Below are 22,083 nucleotides of genomic sequence, written 5' to 3' on the forward strand. Positions count from 1 at the left end.
AACTAGTCTCAGAAATTAGTGTGTTTCAGTTAAGAATTCTTGGAGAAAAGGATTTTTGGAAAGGGTGGAGAGATTACTTGGTTTAGAAGAAGTATTTGTACGCCTTTCAGGTGATGGGTTGGCTCTATATATAATGTTACAGGATAAATGTCCTCACAAGGACTGAGAATTTTATCTTCCAGCCAGAAAGTGGAAAAATTTTACCTCCTTTTCTTCTGCTGTTTTCAGCAACATATTACTGCAAGAACTTCAGATCTGTGGATCCATGGATTTGAGTAAATTCCTGTTCTCATATCTTTTTCTCTTGCTGTCTCTTTAGAGTGTGAACATGGCTATGCCTCAACGTTCCCCTCCATGCCGAGCCCCCGTCTGCAGCATTCAAAGCCCCCAAGGAGATTGAGCCGAGCACAGAAACACAGCAACGGGAGCAGCAACACCAGCACTGCCAACAGGTAGCAAGCTGGGGAGGTTTAGAAAGGGCACCTGGAGAGAGGGAGCACATACTCAGGCAAAAGTTCAGGTCCAACTGACCTCACTTCTTTAACACCAAGTCTGGAGCAACACTGAATAGTCAAATGAGTTCCTTTACCACCATCCCTGGAGATTTGGCCCTTTTAAACTGATACAGTCTAGATATCATAACCTGACTTTGTGGGGAAGGGCAGGAGTAGAATTCAAAGGAAAACCAAAGAGTTCTTGCTGGGTTTATTAAGTGGGAGCATCTGTGACTGAGAGGGACAATAAAGTGAAACCTGACATGTGTCCATGCATGCAACCACATGCTAAAAGTAATCTTAGTCCAGCTTTAAACTTGGATGATCCAAGAAGAATTTTTAAATGCCAGAAATAGCTCAGGCAGGATATAAAGCAGAATCAAGGGTTTTGTTAAAGGAATAAAAAATGTTTGGTTGGAGTAGGAAGTTAGTGGGCATGGTTTGTTTGTTGTTTAAGGGTGAAAGGGAAGACCATGCTATGAAAGTTGTGTCTCTTATTTGAGAAGACAGAGTTGGTAAGGGAGATTTTAAAGAAAAAACAAAACAAAACAGAAAAAGAATGAAGATGCTTATTTTTCAGTCCAAAGGGTTCCCTAGGAAATGCTTGTCTGGATGTACTCAGACATAGTTGACTTCCATTTTTTGAAGACTTTTGGTAGTGCCTGGCTGTCTTTTCAGTGTTTTGCCCCAGAGGGCCAGGGAATTCTAATGATTCAACTCATAGGAAGTTTTCAAAAGGCCACCTTAAAACCAACGGATGCTGTTTTTTCCATTTATAAGAGGAATTAAATGAGACCTCTTTTCCTGATTCCCCAAAGCTTTGTCTAGAGAATGTAAGAATTTATTTTGGAGAGACACAGAGCAATCTCTGGGAAACTAAGGTTACCTGATGAGTATGGGGAACTCCAGACAGGTAGTTAGGTAGTCACTTGGGGAAGTAGGTTGGGAAAAGAGCAGGAATAGGAGCTTTTACTAATAGATGGAGGAAACTTGAGGCTCTTATAGATAATAATTAGAGCTCGAAAGGTTGGATCTTTGTACTCTGCATTTTTGACATTGCTGAGGCGAAAGTAGGATTCACTCTTCCCTCTTTGACTCATCTTTAAAGCTGTGAGTTTCCTTTTTTGGCTTTTTCAGTAGGACTATTCTGTGTTTTTTAAACTTAGTTTTTAAAATTATAAAAATAGGTATAAGCGTAATATACTGTATTTATTTATTTAAAGATTATTTATTTATTTATTTATTTGACAGAGAGAGAGAGAGAGAGGGAGCGTGAGAGGGAACACAAGCAGGGGAACTAGGAGAGGGAAAGCAGGCTTCCCACCAAGCAGGGAGCCCCATGCAGGGCTCGATCCCAGGCTGTTGGGACCATGACCTGAGCCAAAGGCAGATGCCTAATGACTGAGCCACCCAGGCAACTCTTACTCTGCTGTATTTATGTTTATGTGTGGGTCTAGAAGGTTTTTCTATGATATGATAGGTTTGGAATGAAAGTATGTAATATGATACATAGCATTTATACAAATAAATTTCAGTTTTCTTGTTCTTCACTGTTTCTATTAGGATCTATATTTCAAGAATTCAGATTCAATCCATGTATAGATTAAAAAGGTTAAAAAAATTTTTTTTTTAAATTTTAGAGACATGCAGAGAGTATCAGGAAACCAGACCTGGGTTTTGTCATGCTACAAATATTTACTGAGTATTTCCTCTTTTGTAGAAGTTAGGTAAATGATCTTATTACATTTTCTCTTCATCCCTCTTCTCATCTATAAAATGAAGGGATGGACTACTTATTTACGAAGGTCCCTTTCTGCCCTGAAGTTCTGTGACACTGATTTATTGACAGTTCTAGAAATCAGTTATAATATTAGTTATTCAGTATACCACTCCATCATTACAGAGGCAGCCTCATTACTAACAATTCAAGGGTTATAGATGCATAAATAAGATACACATTTCTAGATTTTACCAGTTACGTTATAGGTCATTAATAAGTCTTTGTCATCTGTTGACTTAAACTTTGCTCAGCTTGGGGTTTTGACCCAGTGGTGTTTCTGTTTCATGGTAGGGTTCCTGTTAGGATTCTACTATGGTGTGTGGGGCCACAGTGCTAATTACTGTATGTTTTAGCAGAGCATCTCAGAAAATTTGTAAAACTAGAGGCATGCCATGTTCTTACAGTACCCATGGGAAAATAATTACGTATATATTGGACCACCCAAGACTAAGGAAGATAATTTTTCATAGGAATATAAGTAGTAAGAAGGAAGGAAAAAGAGAGAGAAAGAAACAGATTTTAGAATATACTAAGGTCCGCCCATGTGTGGGGTTTAGACTGGGGCCTATAGATGAGAATTAGTATGTTAAAGTGAAACTCTAGAAATTATTTTTTCTTACCGTTTGTTAAAACTTCTGCTTCATGGGATAGAGAAGCCAAGGATCAAATTCCCATGCTGGGATATGTGAGAAATGGGGTTGTTAGTCCATTTGAGGAAGACTTTATGGGCTTCCGATAACTTGAGGCCTATTACTGGATTTAGTAGAAATTTTATTACATTGGTTACATATAGCAGAAAGAAAGAAGACTTGTAAAAATTTTCCATTTACTAGTCTTCTGAAACAAGGAAGGTAATAGAATTATGGAATATCTGTCTTATTTTCCTGATCAAAAAGGTACTTGTGTGGAAGTTGCTGTTACTAGTATGCCTCTTGGACGTTTGTATCTTGTTTGTCCTGAGATGACGTTTATTTCCCTGACGTCGTAGCATCTTTCAGATACAATGTTGGCTTTCCCCCCCTAATATTCTCAGGTATAATATGATCTTCCTGATATAAAATGTTGTTTTTTAAGTTTATGCTGAATGTTAGCTCCTAATATTATGTCTAGAAATCTTATTTTTACAGAAGTACAAAGGAGAGAAAATAAGTGATATAATGTGATGTTACAAGCATGTACCTTGAAAATCCCAGTAATTTTATCATTTGGTATCCTTCTAACTGACAGCTCAGAAGTGGGTCCTGTAATATTTAATTATTTTTAAAATACCTGGTTGAATTTACTGTGGTCTTGGTCATGGCCTTCTGGCACATTTCCTAAAAATCACCCTTCCTAAGATGTTACTGCTGTTAGAAAACCTGGGTGCGTTGCTCTCTGGCTCATTGAGGAGCCTCACGTAAGTTCAAATTCCCAGTTTTTTACTGTTTGGTCTCACAACTGAAAAATTTCAAGATTTGTCATCTTTAAAATTCCACTAACACTACTCTGCCTGGCTTCATTGTAACACTCATTTTCTCCTAAATATTTCTTGAATCTGCTGTCTTTCCCCTTATCTTCATTACTTCCCTCCTAATGAGATACCATCTATCTCTCACCTGGAGACCTGTTATAACCTCCTAATCGGTATCCATGCAACTACACCTGGCCCATACACAATTCTGACGCATTATACTGGTTAGCTTCCTTTCTTTCTTCAATACACCATGTTTCTTCCTTCTTCAAGGTCTTTGCACATACTCTGTTCTTTCCCCTTTGCCAAGTAAGTTGTCCTTACCTAATAACACTCTTATCTCAGCTCAATCATAACTTCTTCAGGGAAGCCTTTTCTCATCAGGCAAAGTAGATTAGGTGTTCACATGATGGCACCCCTACTTTTCCTTCATGGTGTTTATTATAGTTTGTAGAAATACAGTTCTCTGATATAAATTCATGTCTCATTCATTGGGCTAAAAACTCCATGAAGGCAGAAGTTGAATCTCTTCTGCTTAAGGATTCATCCCCAGTATCTATCACAATGCCTTGTACATAGTAGGTGCTTCTTAAAAAATGGAAGGTTTTCAAACTCCAGGTAGATTGCCTTCTGTGGAACTGCATTTCTCTTTTGTGCTGATTACCATATTAAAGTATGGAAGGAGACATTATGCAACTCCTGCTTTGGCAAACTCTGATTACATTGTATTCTTTTTTTTTTTTTTTAAAGATTCTATTTATTTATTTGACAGACAGAGATCACAAATAGGCAGAGAGGCAGGCAGAGAGAGGGAGAGAGAGAGGAGGAAGCAGGCTCCCCGCTGAGCAGAGAGCCCCATGTAGGACTCGATCTCAAGACACGGGGATCATGACCTGAGCAGAAGGCAGAGGCTTTAACTCACTGAGCCACCCAGGCGCCCCTGATTACATTGTATTCTAAAGAATGTTAATGATAATATATTTGGAAAGGAAGATAATATGTAGTATTTGAAGAATAATAATCTCTAACTGCCAGTTCTTTTAAATGGGTATTACAGTATATTATAGTATTGTATATAAGTACATTATAGTAGACTATAGAATGCTGCAGTTAATTTTAAAAAACACTCACTGTCATCCAGTCATGAAATTAAAGTATTAAAACCTACCTGCCCTGCCAGAACCATAAGTCTGTCAAATATTGGCAATAAATGTTGGTATGAGGCTATGACACATAGTAATTGCATTGTTTTAAGGTGATGGAGAAGGTAATAGTAAGTACCAACTTGTGTTTGTATTTTAAGTTGACGAAAAATTTATTTTATTTGGTGTCCTTTGGCTATTAAAGAATCTCACAAGAGCAGCCACATTTCAATTCCTTCGGCTGGGATTGAGGACATCTTTTCCTTTTGCTTGTAAAGCTTTAGTTTAACTATTTTTTAACTACAGAATCATGAAATGTTTTAGTCTTAGAGGGAATGATTGTATTGTTGTATTTTCAGCTTTAAAGCCTTTTTGGTTATCTTTTGTAGAGGATTTTTTTTTTTCCAGTAGTAGTAATTTGAAATTTGTTTTATCTTCTGTTTTTATTCTTAAATACGTACCTGTTGGTTCACTGAATAGTTGAAGGAAACCTTTTTTTTTATTGTGAAATTTTACTATTCTATGCTTTTCAAATTTTCTATATAAAGAAATAGTTTCTGAGTCTCTGTCGAATAGATAATTCCTAGAGTATCAGGACAAAAGTAGAGATTAGTAACAGTTAAACTTTTGTGATGTTAGTATTGTTCTTCAGTATTTTCAAATGTTGAGTGATTAACACCTCCTGTGTGATGTTTTCTGTGATATTCTGTCTTCCCCTAAAACTGTTTAAATGAAAAATTATTAAGAATTATTTATATACCTCACTAAACAAACTCAGACTTTCCAATAAATGCTTCTTGGAAGCAGAAGTTTGCTGTGCAGAGTTTCTAAAGGACATATTCCCTTATGGAAGTATGTTTCAAGGAGACTTGACGATCATACCTTGTAAGTCAGTAGGACAGCTGCTTCTGTTCCTGTTTGATTAGTGGCCTTTTCCCAGAATATTGAATACATGATGTGGAAGATCACAAATTATAAAAAAGGAATTCAGGATTTCATTCCATGTAGTTCTCTGCTTTATGAAGGTATGATATTATCACTCATTTTATGATTAAAACTCATGTGGCCCAGAGATGGTAAGAGATACTTATTTAGCTTTAGGTGGTGGTTGCTTTAATATCAAGCTGGATATTCAGCAGAATTTGCATCATTCTAACCAGAGGACACTGTTGACCTGAAGAAAGCTTTTTCTTCTAGATTTCTCCTGATGAAGGGAACAGCATTGCTTTCTTTTGGTTATAGCATGATTCTTTGTCACTTCTTAAGTAAAGATAGTTTTCCAGATACTAATTTAATCAAAGAGCTTTGATGGTATCATTTGACAAAATGTATTTCCAGATCCTATTTGTGGTCGATAATGCTGATGTAATTAATATAAGCATACATATTTTTTGTTAGATTGTTTTTATTTTTCATTTTGGCTTTCTACATTTTAAAATATTGGCAGCTTTTCCTCCCCCTGCATATGTATATAGGAGTGTATGTGTGTGAGAGAGAGCGAGAGTGTGTGTGTATGTGTGCACCATCTTCATTACCATTTAATGAAGAAACACATGTTGTCAAAAGTAAACATATCAATGTATTATTTCAAGCTATGATGAGTTTAATGTAGGAAAAATAGATGATCCTATGAGGAGTATAACAGGGAGGACCTGATTAAGTTTGATAGATGAAGGGGTGCCTGGGTGGCTCAGTGGATTAGGCCACTGCCTTCGGCTCAGGTCATGATCTCAGGGTCCTGGGATCGAGGCCCGCATCGGGCTCTCTGCTCAGCAGGGAGCCTCCTTCCCTCTATCTCTCTCTCTGCCTGCCTCTCCATCTACTTGTGATCTCTCTCTGTCAAATAAATAAATAAAATCTTTAAAAAAAAAAAGTTTGATAGATGAAGGAAGGCATCTCAGAAGTGGAACCTCTTATAAAGCAGGGGTAAAGAGGTTTTCATGTTCATACACATCTGTTAAATCATTTTTAATTATAGCATGATATTCTGTTTCATGGGTATACCATAATTTGTTAAGCCAGTCACCCATTGATTTAAGTTCTTTTTAGATTTTTTTCATTCAAAATAGGGCTATTCAGAACATGTTTTTGCAGATAGCTTTGTGCATTTGTCTACCTAGATCCTTAGAATAAACATGAAGAATTAGAACTCTTGGGTCAAAGGGTAGGATCCATCTTCAATAATAAAAATAGTAACACCTTGCATTTAGTGTACTACTTGTCTATAAAGCCCTTTAATGTACGTTATTACCTCATTTGAATTTCAGAACAGTTCTGTGAGGTAAAATGAAAATATTTTCCTTACTTTTTTTGTTGAGGAAACTGGACTGGCAAGCAAGGTAACTTGCAAAAATAGAACTAGGAAATAAGACAGCTCTCTGGGATTTGTTTCTCTGGGATCAGCAAACAGCCCTTGGTAAGAATTTACTTAAAAAGTAAGACTTCGTGACCATAGCCTGACATGTGTTAGCACTCTCCTTTTCTGCTCTGCCTGAAACGCGTCGTCTGCATCTGCCGCTTTAAGGCTTTCCTGCCAGTGCTTTTTCAACTTTTGCAATTTGCTTCCTTTTTCACTAGTTACTGAAACTGCTTTCTTAAAGGTAATTTGTAACCAAATTTACTGAACTTATACAATGTACACAGAACATGCCTCCCGATGATAGAGGAGTTTATGGTGCTTTTGGAAAAATATGTATATAATAAAATGATAAATTATACAAATCAGTAAGATGTTATAAACATGGCTATTTTTATTTGTCAGATGATAGTATACAGATTAAATTATTTAAATTTATAGAAGATTATTACAGTAGGTTATTATAGAAATGTTAACGGATTCACAGTATATACTTATTCATTAACTTTGACATGCATTCTAGGAGACATAGGGATTCCATACCTTAGTATAAGTGAAATTCTTTATGTTTTATCTGAGTGAGTAATTTCTTATAAGAAAAAATATTTGGGGGGTGCCTGGGTGGCTCAGTGGGTTAAAAGCCTCTGCCTTCAGCTCGGGTCATGGTCCCAGGGTCCTGGAATCGAGTCCCGCCTCAGGCTCTCTGGTCGGCAGAGAGCCTCCTTCTCCCTCCGTCTCTCTGCCTGCCTCTCTGCCTTCTTGTGATCTCTCTCTGTCAAATAAACAAATAAAAATCTTAAAAAAAAAAAAAAAAGAAAAAATATTTGGTTTGGTAGACAATTTTGTTATTAATTTTACTATATACATTTCAGGGGAAAAGTGTGGGTTTTCTTTTTATTTAGCTTTATGATGTTAGATAAAAAGATTTCTGTGTGGTATTGATTTCCTTACATTTCTTTATTATGGGAATTATTTTCAATAGTCTTTTGAAAACACTATGTAAACACCATTTGTGGAGGCCACATGATGAGAGCTTTGAAGCCATTGAAATGGGCATTTTTAAATTATAAAAGGACATAATTTTATTTTATTTATTCATTTTTAAAGATTTTCTTTATTTATTCATGAGAAACAGAGAGTCAGAGGCAAAGGGAGAAGCAGGCTACCCATGGAGCAGGGAGCCTGATGTAAGACTCGATCCTAGGAACCTGGAATCAGGACCTGAGCCAAAGGCAGGCACGTAACTGACTGAGCCACGCAGACACCCAGAGTGTAATTTTAGTCTCAGTCAACGTATTTTGATAAAACAACTGATTTTCCTTTATTCTTAGTTTGATTAGACAGGGACAATTAGGATTCTCTTTAAGGAACTGTAAATAACTTTTTTATGCGATAAGAAACTAGAGGGTAAAATGTAGTAAGTTCGTCTTGGTATTAGAAGAAATGTAAATTTTGAGGTTTTTAATTTTGATTACCATAATCTTGTATGGGAGTATGTATCTTCAACATGAACAACAGAAAAAAAGTGATCTTCATATTTTACAAAAACTCTGGACAATATATTTTTGTTAATACTGAATCTGCTAGGATTGCTTTCTGTAGTCTTTGCTGGTAACAGTCAATGCACAGAGTTACAATTTAAAATTCAAACTTCTAGCTTGGATAGAAAACAAATTGACTGCTTTGTGTGAAGTTGATCTTGGGGTGTTGAATATCATTATTCTTATTGTCAGTTTATTTGTGGCAGATATGCTTACTGGAGACAAAGGTATGTTCGTGTTTTTAACATTGAAGTTGAAGCCTATATTAGAACAGCTGCGTAACGTGTTTCTTTTATTCTGCAAACATTCAAGTATCAGTAAGAATTTAATATTGACTTATTAAGTATGAGTATCTGTTTCATATTGTTGGCCATTTTCATAAATGTGGTAAATAACTTGGATGTTAATGGTAGAGTGTAACAAGCGTGAGGTACTGTCCTGTGAAATGAGGGTGTCCTATTCTGCATGTTCACATGAAGGAATTTTTGGGGTGATGGAGGTTTCCTAAAACTGGATTGTGGTAAAGGTTATGCAACTGTATAAATTTACTGAAGTTCATTGAACTGTACCCTTAAAATGGGTGAATTTTATTTTTTTTTTAAGATTTTATTTATTTATTTGACAGAGATCACAGGCAGGCAGAGAGACAGGCAGAGAGAGAGGAGGAAGCAGGCTCCCTGCCGAGCAGAGAGCTGGATGCCTGTCGTGATCCCAGTTCTGGGATCACGAGAGAGGCTTTAACCCACTGAGCCACCCAGGCACCCCAGGGTGAATTTTATAGTATGCAAATTATACCTCAGTAAAATCGTTTAAAAAAATTGCCTGTTGCTGTTTATTGCAGTAAGATAAGAAGAGTCTTGAACGTGTGATGGATGCTTAAAAGAACTAAAGGTGGAATGAACGAATATTAGACAACGAGGCCTTCAGAACTTGAAATGAGCCATTATGGGGTTAGGAGTAGGGAGTGTAGCTGTTTGGAAAAAGATACCCCCTCCATTCTGCAGCTACCAAAGCAAGGAGATTCAGCTACCCTGGCAGCCTCTCCTCCCTTACTTCCTTTGAGAATCTGTTTTCTGTATGATGTACTTGCCTTAGACATTAAGATTCTTTGAAATGCATGTGTAACATCTCTGTGCGTCTGCTTCTAGTACTATAGGGAAGAGTGGGACATATTAACAATAAAGCTTGGGATCTTTAGAAAAATGGGCTTTATATTTATAGAATTAATACTGTTAATTATGGTACCATTCATTTATTTTCCCTGCAAAGTACCTATTGAATATTTAAAAGGCTACTGTCTTTTTTTTTTAAAAGATTTTTATTTATTTGACAGACAGAGATCACAAGTAGGCAGAGAGGCAGGCAGAGAGAGAGAGAGAGGGGGAAGCAGGCTCCCTGCTGAGCAGAGAGCCCGATGCGGGGCTTGATCCCAGGACCCTGGGATCATGACCTGAGCCGAAGGCAATGGCTTTTTTTTTTTTTTTTAAAGATTTTATTTATTTATTTGACAGAGAGATCACAAGTAGGCAGAGAGGCAGGCAGAGAGAGAGAGAGAGAGAAGAGGAAGCAGGCTCCCCGCTGAGCAGAGAGCCCGACGTGGGACTCGATCCCAGGACCCTGAGATCATGACCTGAGCAGAAGGCAGAGGCTTAACCCACTGAGCCACCCAGGCGCCCAGACTTTCTACATTTTTAAAGGTTTTTAGAATGTTGCTCTGTGTTATCATATATTACGTGTTATCAAAATTAAATGTCCTGTTTTAACTTTTGGAAGTATGCTTAAGAGCAGTAATTTTAATTTTCAAAATTATCTCTGGTTTTTAACATTATTCTCTCACCTAAAAAGTGATGATTTCATGAGTAATGTGTAACTTTCGTATGTATCAGATGCTTTTTAATTTCTGGCACTACTAAGATTAGAAAGTGAAGTAGTTATTTTTTATTTTAAATTCTTAACATTTCAAAAAAAAGTAGGAGATGTATATAGTTGTAAGACTCCGCTAATACTAAATGACTTATAAAGAAGATTAACATTCCTCTGCCTCATCTTTCCCCTTCCAGTTTCTACTTCCTAGACGCCACCACTTCAGTGATTTCGCAGTTCATTGGCTGTTTGCTTTCTTACTTCTTTTCTTTTCCTTTTTTCTCCTTTTCTCTTTTCTTTTCTTTCCACGTTTTTACTTATTTAAGTAATCTCTGCACCTAACATGGGGCTTGACCTCACGACCCTGAGATCAAGAGTTGCAAGCTTTTCCAGCTGAGCCAGCCAGGTGCCCCTCCTTACTTATTTCTAAATAAGAAGCTTATTCTGAGAGTCATTGGGTGGCTTAGTCAGTTAAGCATCTGACTTTTAATTTCTACTCAGGTCATGATCTCAGCATCATGAGATCAAGCCCATATCAGGCTCTGTGCTTAGTGTAGGGTCTGCTTGAAATCCTCCCTGTGCCCCTCCCCTGCTCTATTTCTTTCTCTTCAAATAAATAAAATCTTTAAAAAAATTTTTTTTAAATAAGCTTATTCTGCTTATTATCTGATTTCCTGTTATGTTATTGATTTCCTATTATGGAAGATGAAGACTTGACTGTACTCTTCACTAACAGCAGATTAATTGTATGCCAGAAATGAAAATTTTTTTCAAGTACACATAAATATAGATATTTCCCAAAAGAATGAGGTTTTTAAATCATGTTCTTTCTAGTAATTTATATTATTAGTCTCCCACAATAAAGAATTAAAATTTTATTCTCATTTTTTGAGTGCTTTATGGTACAGTAGATTATTGCCTCAATTTCTGGATAAGCTCTATTACTTTTTAAAATTTAATTTAATTTTTTTATTTTTTTAAAGATTTTATTTATTTATTTGACAGACAGAGATCACAAGTAGGCAGAGAGGCAGGCAGAGAGAGAGAGAGGAGGAAGCAAGCTCCCTGCTGAGCGGAGAGCCCAATATGAGGCTTGATCCCAGGACCCTGGGATCATGACCTGAGCTGAAGGCAGAGGCTTTAACCCACTGAGCCACCCAGGTGCCCTGAGTTTTATTACTTTTTTGAAAAATAAGTTTTATTTGGATATAATTTCCATACAATAAAATTCCCCAGTTTTTAGTGTATAATTCAGTGACTTGACATATGTATACAGTCATGCAGCCTCCAGCAAAATCATAATAAAGAGCATGTTTATCAACTCAAAACATTACTTCGTGCTTCTCTCCAGTGAGTTTTCTATCTCTGTCTCTTGGACCTGGCAACTTCTCACATGTTTTCTGTCACTGCAGTTTTGCCATTTCTAGAGTTTCATATAAGAGGAATCATGTATATACTCTTTTTGTGTCAAACTCTTTTCACTTAGCATAGTGTTTTTTGAGATTCAGTTTTTCTGTTTCAGAAGTTCATATTTTTATATTGCCGAGTAATAATTTAATAATTTAATTTAATAATTTTATATTGATGAGTAATAATTTAATAATAATAATTACTTACTCAGCAATATTTTATATTGCTGAGTAATAATCCATTGTATGGATCTACCACAATTTGTCTATCCATTCACCAGTTGATAGACATTCAGGTTGCATATAGTTTTTAGCTGTTATAAGTAAAGATTCCATGTACTTCCATGGACAGGTCTTTTGTAGATGTATGTTTTCATTTTTCTTAGATAAATACCTAGGAGTGGAATTTCTAGGTCATATAATAAATATATATTTAACTTTATAAAGAAATTGTCAAACCATTCCCAAAAGTATCTGTACTATTTTATATCCTTTTTTTTTTTAGGATTTTATTTATTTATTTGACAGAGAGAGATCACAAGCAGGCAGAGAGGCAGGCATAGAGAGAGAGAGGAGGAAGCAGGCTCCCTGCTGAGCAGAGAGCCCAATTTGAGGCTGGATCCCATGACCCTGGGACCATGACCCGAGCCAAAGGCAGAGGCCTTAACCCACTGAGCCACCCAGGCACCCCATGTACCATTTTATACTCTGACTAGCAGTGTAGGAGACTTTCAGTAACCCCACAACCTGGTTGGCACATGGTATTGTCAGTCTTTGAAATTTTAGCCTTTCTAGTGGGTATGTCAGAATAACTTGTGGATTAGATAACATTTTCCTTATAACTAGTGATCTTGAGCGTCTTTCTATGGGCTTATTTGCTATTGATATATCTTCTTTGGTGAAGTATGTAATGATATTTTTTACCTTTTTTCTTTTGAGTTGTTTGTTTTCTTCTTGAGCTTTGTAAATTCTGGGGGCACCAGGATGGCTTAGTTGGTCAAATATCAGATTCTTGGTTTCAGCTCAGATGGCGTCAAGGGGCTCGTGAGCACAGAGTCTGCTTGAAATACCCTCTCCCTTCCTCTGCCCCCCACCTCACCCCCAAAAATAAATAACATCTAAAAAAAAGACTTCTCTAAAATATACAAAGACTTTCAAAAAAAGAGTTCTTTGTAAATTCTGGATACAAGTTCTTTATTACATATGTGTTTTGCGAATGTTTTCTCCTATTTAGGGTTTGCCTCTATCATTTTCTTAACAGTGTCTTTTGAAGAAACAAAGTTGCATATTTTGATGAAGTTCAGTTTATAATGTTTGTCTTTTATTATTTGTGATTCTAATGTCCTAAAAATCTCTGTATAATTCAAAATCATGAAAGATTTTCTCTTGTTTTCCCCTAGCAGTCTTACAGTTTTAGGTTTCATATTTAGATCTAAGTTTCATTTAGAGTTAATTTTTGTAGAAGGTGTGAAGTGAGGGCTAATGTTCATTTTTTGGCAAATACACTTTTTTTTTTGGACTCTACTTTCTCCATTGAATTTCCTTAGGATCTTTGTAAGAAATCAGTTGACCACATATGTGTGAGTCTATGATTGGTCCATTGATCAAAATTCTTTTTTTCCTTTCCTTTTTTTTCCCCAAAATATTTATTTTTATTCCAAAACCACAATGTCTTCATTACTTAGGTTTTTTTTTTTTTTTTTAAAGATTTTATTTGAGTGAAAGAGCAAGAGAGACCATGCACACACACTCAAGCAGGGGGCAGGGGCAGAAAGAGAGCAAGAAGCAGACTCCCCACTGAGCAGGACCCAGGACCCAGAGATCATGACCTGAGCCAAAGGCAGACACCTAAACTGACTGAGCCACCCAGGCACCCCTCCCCCCTTTTTTTTTTAATAAGTCATGAAATCAATAGATCTTCCAGTGTGGTTCTTCTTTTTCAGAACTTCTTTTGCCTATTCTAGGTCTTTTGCACTTTAACATATGTTATAGAATCTCCTTGTCAGTTTCTACAATAAAGCTTATTAGAATCTTGATTGGGATTGTATTGAATCTGTAGATTAATTTAGAGAGACTTCACACATCTGAACAATCTTGAATCTGATTCATGACCATGGTATATCTCTTCATTTACTCAATTATTTGGATGTTTTCATAGTTCAGCAATGTTTTGTATTTTTTCAGCATATGAGTAATATATATAATTTGTTAAATTTATCCTTAGGTATTTATTAATCTTTGATGCTATTATAAATGGACGTTGAATTTCTTAAATTAGTTCTAATAATTTGTATATTCCTTAGGATTTTCTAAATAGATAATAAGTGATGTTGTTTGCAGTACAGATATTTTTACTTCTTCATTTCCATTGTATATGATGTTTCTTTTTTCTGCCTTATTTCATTGGTGAGGCCTCTAATATGGTGCTGAAGAGCAATGGTGAGAGTGAATTATTCCTTGTTCTTAATCTTGAGAAAACTTGGATTCTCTTTCACCATTGAGTATGACAGTTGTATTTTTTGTAGATGCCTTTTCGCAGGTTCAGGAAATTCCTTTCTTTCCTAATTTACTGAGTTTTTTTTTTTTAAATCATGAATAGATGCTGAATTTTGTTAAATGTGCTTCTGCATTTATTGAGATTATACTGTATTTTTCAGATTATTCTGTTAATGCGGTCAGTTACATTGACTGGTATTTTTATTGAATCTTAAATTAGTCTTGCATTCCTAGAATAAACTCTTTGTGGTCATGGTATATTTTGTGATACTGACACCAACCACCCATAGTTAGCACTGTGTCCACAAGTTTAAGGGTGCGGTGTTTTTTTTTTTTTTTTTAATTTTATTTATTTGACAGACAGAGATCACAGGCAGGCAGAGAGAGAGAGAGGGGAGGAAGCCGGCTCCCTGCTGAGCAGAGAGCCCAACTTGGGGCTGGATCCCAGGACCCTGGGATCATGACCTGAGCTGAAGGCAGAGGCTTTAACCCACTGAGCCACCCAGGCGCCCCAAGGGTGCAGTTCTCAACATGACTGTCCTCACCATAAATGCCAGCTGTACTAACTGGCTAATTTCTGACTAACTGGCTACAGATTTAGGGGTTCTTAATCCCCTCAGGTTTGATAATTCACTAGAACTCCTCAGAGAACTCAGGAAGGCACTATACTTATGATTACAAATTGTATTATAAATAATAGAAATCAGGACCAGCCAAATGAAGAGAAATAATGGGGCAAAGTCTGGGAGAGTTGTGAACATGGAGCTTCTATGTCATTTTCGTGTGGAATCAAGATGCATTACCTTCTTGGCATGTTCATGTATTTATTAACCAGGAAGGTCACCTGAGCCTCACATTCCAGAGTTTTTATTTAAAAATCATTGCAGTCATGGGGCACCTGGGTGGCTCAGTGGGTTAAGCCTCTGCCTTCGGCTCAGGTCATAATCCCAGGGTCCTGGGATCGAGCCCCGAATCAGGCTCTCTGGTTAGCAGGGAGCCTGCCCCCTCCCACCTCTCTGCCTACTTGTGATCTCTTTCTCTCTGTCAAATAAATAAAATCTTTTTAAAAAAGAAATTTGTCCATTTCATCTAAGTTGTTTGAATTTATTGGCATAAAGTTTATAATATTCTCTTATCATCCTTGTAATGTGTATAGGATCTATAATGATGTGCACTTTTTCATCCTGTTATTACTTCTTTGTATTAGTAATTTTTCTTCTTTTTCTTAGAAGTTTGTCAATTTTTGTCTTTTTTGTCTTAGAAGTTTGTCAATTTTACTGACTTTTTTAAAGTCAACTTTCGGTGTTACTGATATTCTCTGTTGCTTCCTGTTTCTTATTTTATTTATTCCTCTTCTTGGCTTTATTATTTCTTTCCTCTACTTCAGATTTTCTCAGCCTCAGCACTATGGACAATTTGGGGCAGATAACTGTTTTGATCATCATAGGGCCTTTAGCAGCATCCTTGACCTCTCCTCACAAAATGCCAGTGATCCCCTCATTGTAATAATAGAAAATGTCTACATTGTCAGATACCTGCTGGTGAGCAAAATAGCCCATAGCTGAGAACCATTGCTCAACTTCTTTCAGTTTAGTTTGCTTCTTTTTCTAACTTCTAAAAGTGGAATCTCAGATCATTGATTTTAGACTCCACCCCCAGCATAAGGATTTAAAGCTAAACATTTCTCTTAAAATACTGCTTTAGCTGCATCAAACAAATTTTGATATCTTGCATTTTCTTTATCATCCTTCTGAAGACATGTTCTGATTTCTTTGTGATCTGTTCTTTAACCTGTGACTTATTTAATTTGCTCTTCTTTTTGAAGCTTCTTCTCTTTTTTTAACAAGATTTTATTTATTTATTTGACACAGAGTGAGAGAGCACAAGCAGGGGGAGCAGCAGAGGGAGAAGGAGAAGCAGGCTCTCTACTGAGCAGGGAACCTGATGTGAGGCTTGATCCCAGGACCTCTAGATCATGACCTGAGCCAAAGGCAGAGGCTTAACCCACTGAGCTACCCAGGCGCCCCTTTTTGTAGCTTCTTAAGGTGAAACTTAGACCACTGATTTTTAACCTTTTCTTTTTCTAATAGGAGAATTTAAAGTTAAACATTATTGTATGAGTGTTGCTTTAGCTACATCCAACAAATTTGGTATGTTGTGTTTTTATTTTCACTCAGAATATTTTCTAATTTCTCTGCATTTTGTTTTTTGATTTGTGGCTTACCTTCCAAATATTACTGTTTTTCTAGTTATCTTAACTATTTTTGATTTCTTTTTTTTTTTTTTTTAAGATTTTATTTTATTTATTTGAGAGAGAGAGACAGTGAGAGAGAGCATGAGCGAGGAGAAGGTCAGAGGGAGAAGCAGACTCATGGAGCTGGGAGCCTGATGTGGGACTTGATCCTGGGACTCCAGGATCACGCCCTGAGCCGGAGGCAGTCGTTTAACCAACTGCGCCACCCAGGCGTCCCCTATTTTTGATTTCTAATTTAATTCCATTGTGCTTAGAGAGAACATACTTAGTTCTTAGTTCTTAGAGAACTTACTCTGTGTAATTTTAATAGTTATAAACTTATTGAAAATTAGGCTTTACAAAGTGAATGACTTAGGCACGCTTATGTAGCGAGCCAAAAGATTTATCAGAGGCTTAAATTAGTTGTTTGCTATATTTGAAATAAGAATTGTTGGGGCACCTGGGTGGCTCAGTTGGTTAAACGTCTGTCTGCCTTTGGCTCGGGTCATGATCCCAGGGTCCTGAGATCCAGCCACATAGGGCTCTCTGCTTAGTGGGGAGCCTGCTTCTCCCTCTCCCAATCCCTCTGCTTGTGCGTGCACGCACGCTCTTTCTCTCTGTGAAATAAATAAATAAAGTCTTTAAAAAAGGATTTTTTTTTTTTACTGAATTCAGTTCATAAGCAATTAAAAGTTTTTTCCTGTTTATTGAAAATGTACATGCAGAAAAATATACAAATTCTAAATGTACAGCTTGATGAATATTCACGAAGGTAAAGAAATAAAATATAACAGACTCTTCTTAGAAACTCTTCCCTGGGGGCGCCTGGGTGGCTCAGTGGGTTGGGCCGCTGCCTTCGGCTCAGGTCATGATCCCAGAGTCCTGGGATCGAGTCCCGCATCGGGCTCTCTGCTCGGCAGGGAGCCTGCTTCCGCCTCTCTCTCTCTGCCTGCCTCTCTGCCTACTTGTGATCTCTCTCTGTCAAATGGATAAATAAAATCTTTAAAACAAAACAAAAAAAACAAAAAACAAAAAAAAAAGAAACTCTTCCCTGGTGGTTGGTGTCCAGGTGGCTCAGTTAGTTAAGCAACTGCCTTCTTGGGTCATGGTCCCAGGGTCCTGGGGTCCAGTCCTCCATCCGGCTCCCTGCTCCATGGGGAGCCTGCTTCTGTCTCTCCCTCTTCCTACCCTTCCCTCTGCTTGTTTTGTTCTTTCTCTCTGTCAAATAAATAAATAAAATCTTCAAAAAAATAAAAATAAAAGAAACTCTTCCCTTTGACTCTTTCTAGTCACTGTCATCCCTTCCCTGAAGTAACCAACTTTTCTAGCTTTTGATACCTTAATTTTGCCAGTTTTGCACTTTTTTTTTTTTTTAAGATTTTTAATTTATTTATTTGAGAGAGAGAGACAGTGAGAGAGAGCATGAGCGAGGAGAAGGTCAGAGAGCGAAGCAGACTTCCCATGGAGCTGGGAGCCCGATGTGGGACTCGATCCCGGGACTCCAGGATCACGCCCTGAGCCGAAGGCAGTCGTCCAACCAACTGAGCCACCCAGGTGTCCCGCCAGTTTTGCACTTTGTATGAATGGAATTATGCTGTATATATTTCTGTGTATCTGCCTTTTTTCATTCAACATTATGTTAAAGTTAGGAAGATTCACTCATGTTTTTGCACAATAGTCCATTTTCAGTGCTCTATGGTTTCACATTGTATGAGTACTTCACAGTTTGTTTATTTACTCCATTATTGATGGATGTTTGTTGCCAGCTTTTGGCTAGTATGAAAAGAATGAGTATTCTTTTGTATGTCCATCGATGAAAATATATTAGTTTGGTATTTGCCAACGAGTGGAGATGCTGAGTCATAAGGATGGTATATATTCAGTTTTGTTATGTAAGTTTTGAGAAAAATTTTATTGATTGTAGTTATTCTTATGTATCTTTTTTAGACACTTGCTTTTTTGTGGCTTTAGTTATTGGGGTGGTTATGTTTTTGTCATTCTTAAGGAAAAAGCAATACATTCCTTATAAGGCAGGTTTCCTAAAAGCCTGCAATGTTCAAGGTTTACTGTTTTTAATGGTTTTTAGAAATGTGTACCTTTGATAGAAATAAATATACAAAGTTATCTTTTTGAAATAATTACTTTAATAAGTCATGAAGGTGAGGAGCACCTGGGTGGCTCAGTTGGTTAAGTGTCTGCGCTTGGCTCTGGTCATGATCTCGGGGTCCTGGGATCAAGCCTCCTGTCTGCTCCTCCCTCTGCGCCTACCCCTGAATGTGTGCATGCATGTGCGCTTTCTCTCTCTCTCTCTCTCAAACACATAAATAAAATCTTTAAAAAATACATCTTGAAGATGAAGAGTATGACATAGAGGATGTAGTCAGTAAAATTGTAATAATATTGTTCAGTCACTACACTTACCGGGTGAGCGCTGAGCAATGTGTAGAATTGTTGAATCATTACGTTGTATTGAAACTAATTTAACACTGTATGTTAATTATACTTCAGTAAAATTTAACTTAAAAAAGAATTACTTTATTGGCAATTAGCATGATCTTCTATTACAGTGTTTTTCAAACTTTATTGAACACTGTATTATACAACCGGCAGCAAAAAATCTGTATTCTCATCAGCCCCCTTCAGGTATATACTTCAGAGACCCCACCTCTGATGTGGCTGAGGTTTTCTGTTTTTCTTGCCTTTTGAGTATATGTCGAGGAGATATAAACTTGAGGATACAATTAGAAGATAACGTGTTTAGCTTCAGAGAATGTGTTATTTTCATCATGTGGAGGGCAATGTTCATTTCACAACGCAAGTGAAACAAAAATGTTAACAAATTTGGGGCTTGCTCATTAACTCAACAAAGATAGAGAGGTCTTTTCTTTTGCTGGAAGAGAATATTAGTTCTGGGAATGGGGGCTTTTAGTTTTCTTCCACAGTGGCACTACTCTTGAGCCAAACTGTACTGTTTTGTTCCGTGTCAGTTCTTTGCTTCATTGCATTGACTGCCACCAAACTACACCCTACAGAATTAAAAGTTTATGTATTAGAGCTGTGTTGTAGTCCGTGAAAAGTCACAGATCTGGTTGAGATAATGACTCCCAAATAGTGAATTCATTAACGTGTCTCTCTTAAAGGGATATTATTTGTGAAAAAGATTACCTGCGATTCACTGATAAAATGATAGAAATGTCTTTTTTCCGTCCCTGGAAGTTGTTAAGAATTCAGAGTAAGGGTGTCTGAAAGGCTACAGTTCATTAGTGTTTGCTTTCAGAGGTACATTTTATTTGGAGAAGAAAAGTGGGCTAACCCAATGGATTATTAGAACATCTCAACCTTACAGAGAACTTACCATAATTGAATATCGCAATGGTATGTTATTGGAAGGATTTGGTTGGACATAATAGGCTCAGAGAAGCAAAAAGTTTGTTTCTGAGTGTACTAGTATGTGATACTCCTTTGTTGTCAGCACTATTTGGATCATCATTTTCTTTTTTTTTTTTTTAAAGATTTTATTTATTTATTTGACAGAGAGAGATTACAAGTAGGCAGAGAGGCAGGCAGAGAGAGAGAGGAGGAAGCAGGCTCCCTGCTGAGCAGAGAGCACGATGCGGGACTCGATCCCAGGATCCTGACATCATGACCTGAGCCGAAGGCAGAGGCTTAACCCACTGTGCCACCCAGGCGCCCCCACCATTTTCTTTATGTACATGTAATTAGTCATCTCTCTCTCTCTCTTAGACCCTAACCTTGTACTGTTTTCACAGCTGACTAAATGACTGAAATACTTCTCTTTTCTTTCAGTTTCTTTTTTCATCATTATGGTTGATTGTTTATTTCCAGGCTAATCTCAAGTGTTGTTGAGAATGTATCAATTTATTGCCTCATGTAGTATATACTTAATTGTTTTAGGTAGTATATTTTTAGTTTTATTAAAAATATTAAGTGTAGTTGCAATGACTAAAACATTTACTGAATGTTTATTATGTGTTAGATGCTTTTACATATTTTCCTCTCATTCTCACAGTAATCCAGCCAAGCCACATGTTATTATTTGTTTTACAAATGAGGAAACTGTTAATCAGAGAGGTTAAGTAATTTGTTTCAAGTCATACAGCTAATGTGAGTGATAGAGTTAAGACTCAGGACTTTTTTCCTCTAACACCACAGATCTTCATGACCTATACATTGTTGTTCTCTGGTTTTGCTTTGGACTTCATAGCCCTGCTTATTTATTTTATTTTTTTTTCCAAGTTTTTATTTAAATTTCAGTTAGTTAGCATACACGTTTCAGGTGTAGGATTTAATGATTCATCACTTCATCACAGAGAACACCAAGTGCTTATCACAAGTACCCTCCTTTTTTTTTTTTTTAAAGATTTTATTTATTTATTTGACAGAGAGAGAGATCACAAGTAGGCAGAGAGACAGGCAGAGAGAGAGGGGGAAGCAGGCTCCCTGCTGAGCAGAGAGCCCGATGGTGGGGCTCGATCCGAGGACCCTGAGATCATGACCTGACCAAAGGCAGGGGCTTTACCTACTGAGCCACCCAGGTGCTCCCACAAGTACCCACCTTAATATCCATCACTGATTTAACCCATCATCCTATCACCTCCTCTCCAGCAACCCTCAGTTTGTTTTCAGTAGTTAAGAGACTGTTGTATGGTTTGCCTCACTCTCTTTTTCCCCACCATGTTCATCTGTTCTGTTTCTTAAATTCCACATCTAAGAGTGAAATTATATGGTATTTACTTTTCTCTGAGTTGTTTCTTTTAGTATAATACTCTCTAGGCCCATTCACATAATTGCAAATGGAACTATTTCAGTCTTTTTTTATTGGTGAGTAACATTCCATTGTATACATACACCACAACTTCTTTATTCATTCATCAGTTGATGAACATTTGGGCTCTTTCCATAGTTTGGCTGTTGTGGATAATGCTGCTATAAACATCAGGATTCATGTGCCCCTTGGAATCAGAATTTTTGTATCCTTTGGGTAGATACCCAGCAATTGCTCGATCATAGGTTAGTTCTATTTTTAACTTTCTGAGGAAGCTCCACACTGTTTTCCAGAGTGGCTGCACTGGTTGCATTCACACCAGCTCTGTAAGAGGCTCCCCTTTCTCTGTGTCTTTGCCAAGATCTGTTGTTTCCTGTGCTGTTAATTTTAGCCTTTCTGACTGGTCTGAAGTGATACCTCATTGTAGTTTTTGATTTGCAGTTCCCTGATGATGAGTGGTGTTTGAGCATCTTTTCATGTGTCTGCTGGCCATCTGTATGTCTTCTTTGGAAGAATGTTCATGTTTTCTGCTC

The 22,083-nt window shown here is 37.1% G+C and overlaps 1 protein-coding gene across 2 annotated transcripts in view; it reads left to right on the forward strand.

Moving 5' to 3' along the window:
- Positions 1-22,083, forward strand: part of MXI1 (MAX interactor 1, dimerization protein) — an 83,628-nt gene that overhangs the window by 18,231 nt on the left and 43,314 nt on the right. For both annotated transcript variants that reach the window (XM_044240484.1, XM_044240485.1), the window contains exon 2: positions 320-452. In XM_044240484.1, coding sequence (XP_044096419.1) covers positions 320-452 — 133 coding nt within the window. The remainder of the gene's footprint in view (positions 1-319; positions 453-22,083) is intronic.

This window comes from Neovison vison, chromosome 2 (genome assembly GCF_020171115.1).
Source record: "Neovison vison isolate M4711 chromosome 2, ASM_NN_V1, whole genome shotgun sequence".
Lineage (NCBI taxonomy): Eukaryota > Metazoa > Chordata > Mammalia > Carnivora > Mustelidae > Neogale > Neogale vison.